The 12,841-nt window shown below is 39.6% G+C and overlaps 1 protein-coding gene across 1 annotated transcript in view; it reads right to left on the bottom strand.

The window, feature by feature from the left end:
- Positions 1 to 8,094: 8,094 nt before the first annotated feature.
- The window catches only part of LOC125366514 (EF-hand calcium-binding domain-containing protein 13-like), a 47,165-nt gene continuing 42,418 nt past the window's right edge, over positions 8,095 to 12,841 (bottom strand). Inside the window, exons 29-32 of the mRNA XM_048367272.1 lie at positions 12,324 to 12,377; positions 11,342 to 11,446; positions 8,867 to 8,920; positions 8,095 to 8,219 (exon numbers count right to left, since the gene is read on the bottom strand). Coding sequence (XP_048223229.1) covers positions 8,110 to 8,219; positions 8,867 to 8,920; positions 11,342 to 11,446; positions 12,324 to 12,377 — 323 coding nt within the window. The 3' untranslated portion in view covers positions 8,095 to 8,109. The remainder of the gene's footprint in view (positions 8,220 to 8,866; positions 8,921 to 11,341; positions 11,447 to 12,323; positions 12,378 to 12,841) is intronic.

Genomic DNA, 12,841 nt, shown 5'->3' with positions numbered 1-12,841 from the left:
GCCATTGTTTACAATCTGTGTGATGAAGATCAGTGTTACCTAGTGCCTAAGCACAGTCTCAATGTCATTGTTCTCATATTTGTCCTTTCAGCAATTGTTCCAGACAAGTAAATATTGGGTCCCTTAGCTCAAGACCTAACAAAAACAAAGCTTGGGTCAGAGATCATGAGTTAAGGTTGGACCCTAAGTAAAGAATATTTTCATTATGTTCTAATGGACATGAAGATGCCACATATCTGTAGTCCTGGTGTCTACTTTCTGTTTCAGCCTCTAGCATCTACTGCTGGCTCTGGGCTCTGTTCGTTTGTTCGTTCTTTCTTTTTAAAATAATTCTATTTTTATTTAATTTTTGTTCCCATACTGAGGCTTAAATTCAGCACCTTATGCTTTTATGCTCTTCTGTGTTCTTTCATCTTATGGCTGGTACTTTACAGATTGAGCCAAACCTCCAGTCCACCTTTTTTTTTGCCACTCCTGGTGCTTGAACTCAGGACCTGAGCACTGTCCCTGGCTTCTTTTTGTTCAAGGCTAGCACTCTGCCACTTGAGCCACAGCGCCAGTTCTGGCCATTTTCTATATATGTGGTCTAAGGAATTGAACCCAGGGCTTCATGTATACAAGGCAAGCACTCTTGCCACTAGGCCATATTCCCAGCCTGGGATCTGTTCTTTTCCTTCCCTTCCTTCCCTTCTTTCCCTTCCTTCCCTTCCTTCCCTTCTTTCCCTTCCTTCCCTTCATTCCCTTCCTTCCCTTCCTTCCCTTCCTTCCCTTCCTTTCTTCCTTTCTTCCTTTCCTTCCTTCCTTCCTTCCTTCCTTCCTTCCTTCCTTCCTTCCTTCCTTCCTTCCTTCCTTCCTTCTTTCCTTCTTTCTTTCTCTTTCTTTCTTTCTTTCTTTCTTTCTTTCTTTCTTTCTTTCTTTCTTTCTTTCTTTCTTTCTTCTTCTTTCTTTCTTTCTTTCTTTCTTTCTTTCTTTCTTTCTTCCTTTCTTCCTTCCTTTCTTTCTTTCTTGCTCAGGGCCTAAGCACTGTCCCTGGATTTTTTTTAATTATTAAATTTTAGTGACAAGGTGTGGTGGCAAAGGGGGTACAGTTACATAATAAAGCAGTGAATACATTTCTTGTGATATCTTACACCCTCATTTTTCTTTCCCTTCCCTAGATCAGGTAGGCATATATACAATATCCATTGTACCAAAATCATATACAGTAACCATGTAGGGTATGCCACAGGAAATTCACCTAGAACTTTAACAGTAGAACTTCAACAGTAGAATCTTGCTGTGTCCTTCTCTTGGAGTTGTTTTTGCTTAGCCTCATCTTATATGATCATGTGTATATAGCTGTTGAGCTGTTGTGATCCACTGATAGGTTTATTCTAGACCTTTTTCTGTTTAGTAGATGTTTGGTTTTAGATACATAATGTAAAGTCTCTGACCCAAACATGTGGAAATACAACTTGAAAAGAAGTTTGTTGTTTTGCAGACCTGGTCTCTACTGTCCTCCTCCCTCCCTAACAGTCATATGTCAAGGAAACCATGCCCCTTTTTTCTCTGTGTTCTAGGCTTGTCTCGGTCAACATTATTTGTTCAAGTTCTGACCATTTCCCTGTGAATACAAATATTTTATAATTTCTAATTGCTATATAGTATTCCATTGTGCATAGGTACCACACTTTTTAAATCTATTCATCTGTAGTGGGGCATCTGGGTTGTTTTCATATTTTGACTATTGTAAATTGTGCAGCGATAAACATGGATGTGCAAATGTCTTTATGATATCTTGAGACCTGTTGTTCAGGATAGATGCCTAGGAGTGGTATGGCTGGGTCATAGGGTATGTCTATGCTGAGCTTTTTGAGGAACCTCCATACTGTTCTCCAAAGTGGTTGTACTAATTTGCACTCCCACCAACAGTGGAGAAGGGTTCTTCTTTCCCTGCATCCCCTCCAGCATTTGTTGTTGCCTGAGTTCAGAGTATAGCCTGGCTTCTTTTTGCTTAGGGCTAGCACTCTACCTCTTGAGCTACAGCACCACTTCTGGCTTTTTCTATATATGTGGTGATGAAGAATTGAACCCCGGGCTTTATGCATGCGAGGCAACCACTCTACCACTAGGCCACATTCTCGGCTCTGTTCTTTTAATGGTTAGGTGGGAACATCTGTAAAGGAGCGTGTGGATTGCCTATGTGTATGAAGTATTTTGATCATATTTATATTCACCACCTTGTCCTTTACCCTCCCACCCTCCTGTTCCCAGTCCCAATAGTCCCCCCCCAAAGCATTTTTAGTTTTGATTCTACAAATAATTTAATGTATTTTGTATTTAAATTAACCCTTCCCTCAATAAGGGAGGTATTTCTACTTCATGTGTGCTGTTTTTGAGTGACATAGATGAAAAATATCACCATACCTAAGTTCTTAAAATATTATATCTTACTAGGCAAATGCTCTGCTTTGAGGCATATCATAAGTTTCATGTATGATGATGATAAAGATAATGATGATGATGATGATGATGATGATGATGGTGGTCCTGGGGCTTGAACTCATGGCCCCACGCATTGTCTCTGAGCTTTTGAGACCAAGGCTTAGTGCTCTACCACCTGAGTCATAGCTCCACTTCTGGCTTTTTAGTGGTTAACTGGAGATAAGAGTCTTATGGACTTTCCTGCCTGGGCTGGCTTTGAACCATGACTCTCAGATCTCAGCCTCCTGAGTAGCTAGGATTACAGATGTGAGTCACTAGTGCCCGGCCATGTATTATATTTATAACCAATAAAGCATCTGAAATAAACAGAAAGCATCCAGTTATCAATTCTTATATTGTATTATAATTTTCTACTTACGTTTAAGCTTCTTCAGGCCCTCCATTATTGAAGCTGCATCAACCTTCCCATTTCCTATAAAACATTTAAATTCAGATATGGGGGCTGTTATATAAAAGTTAATAAAATTGTGATGTTATTAAAGATAATATTATAAGCTGAAACTCTATCAGTTTGTCCTGTAATTTGAATTGTTTTCTTTTAGGTATGATCACCAGTACCCAGTGATAATTCTGTGTTAGGCAGTTTAGTTAAAATCAATTACCCATCCAGTTTTAAATTAGGAAATGTTGGGTTAGGCAGTGTCCAGTTATATAGCAGAATGCAAAATGTAACAACATAGTAGAAGGAAGACAAGGTAGAGATTGAAAATTCAGTTAAAGTAGAAAATCTGAGCACTAATGAATAAAAAGCATACAATCTGGCCTACTCAGGTTGCTGTATCCCCTATACAGGGTTGCAGTTATCTCAAAACTGGAGGCTCCAGAGACTTACCCTCTGTTAGGGGAGGGATATGGTTTTACAGGCAATGGGCCAGCATATGCATTATCTTCAGGACTGAACACATAGTTCAAGTGGCACAATCCTTACCTAGCATGCTTTGAGGTCCCGAGTTCAATTATCACCACCACAAAAAAGTAGTTATATAGCACAAAGACAAATGGGTAAGTCATGTAACTTAGCTGAATAAAAATATTAGAAGTCTCACTAAATAGTCAAATGACTCCAAATTTCTGCTTCTCCTGTGCATTTTTTCTTAATACTTTTATGGTCCCAATTTTAATTTCTCTTCTTTTTTTCTTCCCTTTTAGGACATATTAGTGGCATTTATGCTTTTGTTTTTGTTTTTTCCAGTTCTGGAGCTTGGACTCAGAGCTTGAGTACTGTCCCTGGCTTTTTTTTGCTCAAGGCCAGAACTCTACCACTTGAGCCACAGTGCCACCTCCAGCCTTTTCTGTTTATGTGGTGCTGAGGAGTTGAACCCAGGGCTTCAGTGCATGCTAGGCAAGCACTATACTGCTAAGCCACATTCCTAGCTAGTACTTATGGTTTAAGAAATGAAAGTCTTTGAATATTTTTCTGTACTGAAGTTTTCAACTCAGGGCTGTATGCTTGCATAGTCTATTACTTGAACCATGTCCCCTGGACATTTTTGCTCTAATTATTTCTCAAGTAGCATCTCAAGTTTGTGTGTAAGGGCCAGCCTGGGCCTCCATCATCCTCTTCACAGTTATGGTATAGCTGGGATGACAGATGCATGCCACTGCACCCAGATTTTTATGTGTGGAAATGGACTCTCTTGGACTTTTTTTGTTTAGGGCAGCCTCAAACCCCAATCATCCTGTTTCCTGAGTAGCTAGGATTATGGAGATAAGCCTTTGTGCCTGGATTCTAAGGATCTTCTATAATGGAAAAAATACAGTTTGGGAAGATAATATAATTATAGAAAAGAACACTTACTGTCAAATGTCAAATGAGTTATCAGATCCATCACCTCTTCTTTTGTGAGCCTAATCCCTCTTCCTGCTAGAAACTTCTCTAAGTTCTGGATATCAACTGTGTTTCCTTAGGAAAGGTAAGAAATAGTATGAAACTATTTATAAAGGTGAAAAATGCTCTTTGTGCTTATACTTTCCATAACTTAGGTACAAGCAATTACAAAAAGAGAAAAAAAATCACATGTGTTTGGTTTTGGCTTTAGGGGAACCAAAGGTAGCTACAGAAAAGCAAGCTTACCAGGGGTTTGGAATTGGCTGAGGGGTTAGTGCAAAACTGACTCCAGTATGAGCTACACTAGGAATTTAGTTTTAGTTTCTCTCTTATTACCCTACTTGAATATTCATTTCTTTCCTACAAGTTTATCCTCCCTCCTTCTATTCCTCCCTGTCTTCCTCCTCTCTCTCTCTCTCTCTCTCTCTCTCTCTCTCTCTCTCTCTCTCTCTCTCTGTCTGTCTGTCTGCTATAACACCTGGAAATACATACCAATATTTAAAATTTAACTTTTACTTGTTTTAAAATACATTTGAGGGCTGGGAATCTGGCTGAGTGGTAAAGTGCTTGCCTTGTATACATGAAGCCCTGGGTTCAATTCCTCAGTACCACATATATAGAAAAAAGCCAGAAGAGGAGCTATGGCTCAAAGTGGTAGAGTACTAGCCTTGAGCAAAAAAGCAGCCAGAGACAGTGCTCAGGCCCTGAGTTCAAGCTCCAGGACTGGCCCAAAAAAAATCTATATATTTGACTCTGAGCCATGCGTTGGTAACTCAGCCTGTAATCCTAGCTACTCAGGAGGCTGAGCTCTGATAATTGCAGTTCAGAGCCAGCCTGTGCAGGAAAGTACATGAGACTCTTATCTCCAATTAACCACCAGAAAACTGGAAGTGGCACTGTTTTTGTGGTACTGAGGAATCAAACCCAGGGCTTCATGCATGCTAGGCAAGCACTCTACTGCTAAGCTATACTCCCAGCCCCAGGGATTTTAATTTTTTTAAATAAATTTATTCTCAGGATAATTTTCTAGGAGAGGGCTAAGAAGGAGAAAAGGTACAAATCCATGCCTTTTGATATACTGAAGAATTCTTTGGGGGTACATTTCAGAGAACTCTAAGGGTTTGGATTTGTAAATATATAGTAGTTATTGTTTATCTGAGTTCAACAGCATCCACAAACATGGAACTTATGCTATAGGTAAGAATTTAAACTTTGGTGAGTAGGAAATACTTCCATTCATCACTAATTTCAGAGCATTGAAGACAATATTTACAAGATTTTTGCATCATAGTTTGTAACTCACCCTTAATATAACTGATAGTATCCACCAAATCATTCAGATAAACTGTTCTGTCAACTGTAAGGCAAAGGGAAAATGTTTAAGATCAGCTAAATCCATCTTACTATGATTCACAAATTTATGTTGTATTACATTCTGAAATTATGAAACTCATAAGGTGTTTTTTTTTTTTTTTTTTTTCCCAGTTCTGGGGCTTGGACTCTGGGCCTGGGCACTGTTCCTGACTTTTTGTGCTCTAGGCTAGCACTCTACCATTTGAGCCATACCTCTACTTCTGGCTTTTTGTGCTTAATTGGAGATACCAGTCTCACAGGCTTTCTTTCCCAGGCTGTCTTTGAATAGTGATCCTCAGATCTCAGCCTCTCAAGTACCTCAGATCTCAGCCTCTCAAGTAGCCAGGATTACAGGCATAAGCCACCAGTGCCTGGTTCCCCCCTTTTTGTTTTTTCCCCCCATTATTTTCATGGTAGGGTCTCATTTTGTGCCTGCTCTGGCCTGGGCCAAGATTCTCTAATTTGTGCGTCCCTGTGTCAGTGGGTGATGATAGGTAAGTGGCACTATGCTCAGCCATTTTGCTTCCCCTGTAACTGAGGTAACAGGCACTTCCCGCCATGCCTGAGCTGGTTTCAAACCACAATCCCTAGAATCCAACTCCTAAGCAGCTGAAGTTACAGGCTTGAGCCAACATATCCAGCATCCATTTACTTTTATTTTATATGATACCAAAGAGGCTCTGTCAGCAGCTATGATAGAAGGACTGTGTGTTTCTCTGGCGAGTGCAGTGAAATGGGGGGAATACTCACTATTAGTTGGTATACAGGCCATTAGTTCTTCAAGTTCCTCATCCTTCATTCTGATTCCCAGGTCTTCCAAAAGTCTCTCTACTTTTCTGAGTTTGATCCGGGGCTCTTAGAAAAGAAGGACATAGAATAAGAATGTGAACAGTGAGGCTTAAGAGTTAAAGATGAACCATGGTCACATATCGAAAATGCTATTTGGTAGGTAAAGCACCAGAACATAAAAGAAATTGTATGCCTATTAACAGTAGGAAAAAACGCGATATGTGACCATTCAATGTTTAACAGTATTTGCCTTTAAGAGGTAGGTTAGATTGGTGGGAGGTAGGGAGAACATCACATTTGTGTGTGTGTGTGTGTGTGTGTGTGTGTGTGTGTGTATGTGTGTGTGTGTAGGTGCCTCACACATGCTAGGTAAATGTCCTAGAAACTTGTACTTGCTAAGGAAAATGCTTTACTATTGGCCCTAAAACATATTTCTATAGTTAAAAATTAAAAGGATAATTATGTTCATAGACTTGGTTATGTAAAGTAGAAATAGGATATTTCTCTAAATACTGAATGGTCCAACTGCAGGCTAGTCTAGTGACTCATGGTTGCAACAGTAGCCAGTCTATATCTGTCTAGCTGGAAAAGTGTTCAGAACTTTTCAGTGATATGATACTTAGATATCCAAATGTGAATACATTAAAATGGCAAGTTTCAAATCATGTTAATCAATAAATTATCAAGTAGAAAAACGAAAACTTTAAAAAATAATATATAGCTGGGTGCCGGTGGCTCATGCCAGTAATCCACTGGGATCTGAGGATGGTGCTTCAAAGCCAGCCTGGGCAGGAACATCCCTGAGACCTTTCTCTCCAACTAACCACCAGAAGACCAGAAGTGGAGCTGTGGCTCAAAATGGTAGAGCACTAGCCTTGAGCTTAAGAGTTTAGGGACAATGCCCAGGCCCTGAGTTCAAGTGTCATGACTGAAATAAAGAAATACATGTAAGGATTTTTTTGAGAGGGTCTTTCTAGATGGCCCAGGCTGGCCTTCAGCTCCCTATCCTGTTTTGGCTTTTAGGTACTGGGATTACAGAAATGCCCTACCATGCCTGACCAAAGATCTTTTTTTTAACCTGTGTTTTCACTATGCTTATCACTCACCTCTTAGGGTCTTCACTCCTTTTAGCAATCGATTCTTATATGCCTTTCCACTAGCTGTAAGACAGGGTACCATTTATGACATAGGTTAAACACTGAGAAGATTAGTAAACACAGCACAAATACAACAAATATAATTTGTAGAAAAAAACTTGAAACACCTTCTGATTTTTTTTTTTGGCAACTTATCCTATTTTACCCTAATGGGAAAATGAAACCAAAGTAAAGATACTTACTATACTCGTTGCTTAGTTAAAAACAGTCTTAATTTCCTGTTTATTCTTTTTTCCCCTTATTTCCCTGGTGTGCTTCTCTATTTGGCCATAATTTAGAGCAAGTGGTGCTCCCAGGAGAGCAAGAAAACTTGTCTTGATGGTGGAGAATAGTGAAAGACATCAACTTTCAGTAGTGAAATGAAAGTGGCAACAAGCACTAAGATTTCCTCTGTGAGCATCATGTTTTCTAAGTGCATTTTACTAAATACACATATATACAATCTCAGAAGGGTTCACATCCAAGCCCCTACATCTAAGCTTCAGAGGATTTGCTTATCTACTTACTGTAAACTGACAAGATCTTCTGCAGCTCCTTGTACTCCTCAGGAAGCACCAGCCCCAGTCTCCTCAGCACACGGCGCAGGTGACGAGTATCAACTCTCTCCCCTTGGCAAAGATCGGAGTTATTCACGTTAAAAATGAATCATTCCAAATTATGAAAAACAGTTATTTATGTGGATTAATTCCTAATTGGAGGAGCAAATTTACAATGAAACTTATCAAACTACATAAAGTTAAATAAAGGACATCTGAATGCGTGCTTTGAGTTACAGAGAATTTATACATTATAAAAATATTTTTTTCCTCGAATATGTCTAGGGTATTCTTAGCAGAGGATCAATGGCTCAATAGCTATGTGCATATGACCATATAAAATGATGCCATATAAAATGATGCTTATTTAAATGAACTCTAAGGAATGAAAACAAGAGGTTTTTCTACTGTATTGCTTCTAATTATTTCTTTTTTGCTTTCTTTTCCCCCTTTTGGTCTATTCCCTGTTGCCACTTTTTTATTTCTGTACCTTTTGTCTTTTTTTTTTTGCCTGTGCTGGGGCTTGAACTCAGGGCCTGAGCACTGTTCCTGGCTTCTTTTGCTCAAGGCTAGCGCTCTACCACTTGAGCCACAGCGTCCCTTCTCGCTTTTTCTACATATGTGGTGCTGAGGAATTGAACCCAGGGCGTCATGTATATGAGGCAAGCACTCTACCACTAGGCCATATTCCCAGCCCAATCACCATGACTTCTACTCACCAGTAAAAATTTTTGCTTCATCCATCTCATCATTGAAGTAAACCATTTGATTCTCTATAAGAAAAGACAATTCAGGCATAGAGATTAGAAAAATGATAGTAAAATTTTTAAGTTGCAATATAAAGAATTGGAATTTGTCTTTCAGGATTTTGTCCACTATTTTAATTCAAACCACAAAGGAAGAAAAAAAACCAAATCAATAAAGTGAATATATAGGTAACTATTACCATTTTGATTTCCTTCAGCCCTAGCAATAGACAGGTTTGAATTTACACAAGTACTGCCCTGAAGCCTTTACATCATTCCCCACCTCTAAATAATTGTGCAAAGGGGTTTCAATTCAACAAGTTAGATTATGAATTCAATGCATCTGATCAATGTCCCTCTTACACAATCCTCCCCCATCTTCCACAATCCCATTGATTCCCTCAAGTTATATAGTTCAATTTTCATATAATGTACATTGAATATGATGACTCCATTTGCTCACTCTTCCTGCCTTCATTCTTTTCTCTTCCCCTCAAAAGATGTTTCAGCTTCCTGTTAGAATCCTATTTTTTCCAGTTTTCTTTGAATTTTTAAGTTGTTATTATAAAGGTCATGTACAGAGGGGTTACAGTTACATAAGGTAGGTAAAAGAGTACATATCTTCTTGGACAGTGTCACCCCTTCTCTTGCACTCTCCCAGTTTTTCCCTCCCACCTACAAGTTGTATAGCTCATTTTCAACATAATGTCTAGTGAGTACCACTGCTACATTTGTTCACCCTTTGTTCCTCCACTAGCATCTTTTCTTTATGCTCTAAATGAGTTTATGTTCCTCCTCTCCATCCCTTGACTGGAAGCTATTTGAGACCAGGAATCAGACATAATATTTCCTTATATAATAAGTTGTAAATTGTCCACTCCTTTAGCTGGGTGCTTGGCACTAGTTTGTGCTAGACAAATAAATTGAACAATTCAAGTGACATAGAAATAGTCACACTTCTGGGTTAGGAAAAAAAACTGTCAAAAATAATCAGTTAAATTCCTTACTGATAACAAAAGCCTCTTAGGGTAGAAAGCATTTTGTGGAATCTCTAGCTAATATGTAAGGACCAAGATCACAGTTAAAAAAGTAACTATTATGATTTTTTTTATGATGGGAGGAAGAATCAGACAATTATTCATAAGAATAATTACTAGCACAATTAAGCCTGGTGCAAATTAGGTTTTTTTCGTGTGTGTGTGTGTGTGTTTTTGTCAGTCCCGGGCCTTGAACTCAGGGCCTGAGCACTGTCCCTGGCTTCTCTTTGCTCAAGGCTAGCCACAGCACCAGTTCTGGCCATTTTCTATATATGTGGTGCTGGGGAATTGAACCCAGGGCTTCATGTATACGAGGCAAGCACTCTTGCCATTAGGCCATATTCCCAGCCCCGCGAATTAGGTTGTTTTTGTTTGTTTGTTTGTTTGTTTTTGCCAGTCCTGGGCCTTGGACTCAGGGCCTGATCACCATCCCTGGCTTCTTTCCACTCAAGGCTAGCACTCTGCCACCTGAGCCACAGCGCCCCTTCTGGCCGTTTTCCAAATATGTGGTTTTCCATATATGTGGTGCTGGGGAATCGAACCGAGAGCTTCATGTGTAGGAGGCAAGCACTCTTGCCACTAGGCCATATTCCCAGCCCCGCGAATTAGGTTTTTGTTTTTGTTTTTTTTTTTTTAAATTTTTATTGTCAAACTGATGTACAGAGAGGTTACAGTTTCATACGTTAGGTATTGGATACATTTCTTGTACTGTTTGTTACCTCCTCCCTCATTCACGAATTAGATTTTAAAGTACAGGAGAGGCCAAAACTTTTTATGTTAGGGCCAGCTACAAGTAAGGGTAGAATGGAAGATGTGCAGGTAGCAGTGGCCTGTCTTACCTACACCTGTCAGTCACTATGGACAGTAGAAACCTTGAATAGATAATTATTTGTGTGTGTATATATATATATATATATATATATATATGCTTATTGAAAAATGGGCAGTTAAGCTCTCTGATGCAAGCTGGCCATTCCCAACCCCCAGTCAGGTTTTTATTAATGGGGAAGCTACTGGCTAGGCTCAAAATTAACTCCCTCATATGAAACAATCTTGGCTTGGGGCTCATCTCAACAAATTCTTCCTGATGAGTTATGCCTCTCTGATGCTTCTGTTTAGTTTTTCGCCTAGCTATAGTGATCTTGTTAAATCATAATGGAACTATCTTATTTAAAGCAGGCATACATGTAAAGGGAGGATGGGGGAAAGACATAAGAAGAAAGATAGGTAATAGCATTTGTCACAGTGGTAACAATCGTTAACTCTAGCCATTTGGCACACAGAGAAATACTCAGTTTTTCAAAGGCACTCAAAAAGAATTCTGCTTTTAGTAGTCCTCACACGGAAGCTTAGGGTTCCTCCCATCACAGTAGTATTGGAAATCCTGGCCATCTACTTCCTATCTACTTACCATCTACTGGCAGGTGGCTCTTTAAGTCCACATAGTCATCTTCCATGAGTTCAAGTTCCATGTCCTTCACCAGATTTTCCAGGTTACTGAAAGGGACTTTTTTCTCTTAGGAAATAAGGAGATAGAAATAAGAAATGCAGAACTGGAGGCATGGCACAAACAAGTAGAGTGATTGCCTCATAAGCATGAAGCCTTGAGTTTAAACTACAGTACCACCCAACACACACACACACACACACACAAAACCAACCCATTTCCCCACTCACATACCACAGGCTATATAAGTAAACTCAGTCAGTACTGGAATTGAGAAGAGAAAGCACTCCCTCTGCACTGAGCTATAACTGTCAATGGTAGTAATGACCAATGAAAAAGAAGAATTAGCTGGCTGCTGGTGGCTCACGCCTGTACTCCTAGGAACTCAGGAGGCTAAGATCTGAGGATCGATGTTCAAAGCCACGCTGGGCAGGAAAGTCCACGAGACTCTTATCTCCAATTAATCACCAAATAAAGAACAGAAGTGGAGCTATAGCTCAAGTGGTAGAGCACTAGCCTTGAGCATAAAAGCTCAGGGACAGTGCCCAGGCCTTGAGTTCAAACCCCAGGACTGGCACACACACAAATAAAACAAACAACAAATTAGATAATTCTGACAAATTGTAATAAAAATAACCATCTGAATGAAAACACAACTTCAAGCTTGGAATAGTGACATATTACTAACCATGACTGCTTCTATCATAGTCCATAGACTCCCAGCAGAATGATAGGTTGAAGAGACAAATTCAGAATCAAGAAACTAGCCAAATATGAGATCATTAAGACCCTCTCTGATCAGTGAGAATTTTTCAAAAGCAACCACAAGGGTAGAGGCATGGCTCAGCAGTATCACACCATCCCAGCAAGCATAGAGCCTTGAGTTCAAGCTTCAGCCCTCTTCCCAAAGCCAAAGCACAGTGATTTTCGGTGCTGTTCTCATTACCTTTGAAATGCCTCAAGCCTCTCAGCACTCTTTTCTTGTACACCATTCCATCCTCTGTAAAATGAAATTCAAGTCGAAGGATAACAGAGTCAAAGATTTTCTAGGTTGTTTTATGATTCATTTACAAGTTTTATCTAGTTCAATCCTCAAGTAATGAAAGAAGAACTGTTCTCAGTGTGCCGTTTATCTCCTAGCTGGACACATGGGCAGTGGCTACAGTGTAGTACACACACACACACACACACACACACACACACACACACACACACACACACATTCTCAGTATTTCTGCTTTCTTCCTCTTTTTTCTGGTCCCTTCCTTTCTTCCCTGCCTATGTTCTGGGTTCATGAGGTATGCATATATGTTTAGCTCAAACTGTAGACCCCATAAAGGGATGATCGCAAAACTAATTATCAACCTAAACAGTAATAAAAAGACAGTTTTAAAAATTATTTTTGTTCATTAAGTAATCTTGATGGAGGTGAAAACAGAGATGGGATGGAGAAGAGGAGACATC

This window comes from Perognathus longimembris, chromosome 17, assembly GCF_023159225.1.
Source record: "Perognathus longimembris pacificus isolate PPM17 chromosome 17, ASM2315922v1, whole genome shotgun sequence".
Lineage (NCBI taxonomy): Eukaryota > Metazoa > Chordata > Mammalia > Rodentia > Heteromyidae > Perognathus > Perognathus longimembris.
Note: the sequence above shows the minus strand (reverse complement) of the source record. Positions and strands in the feature narration are given on the sequence as shown.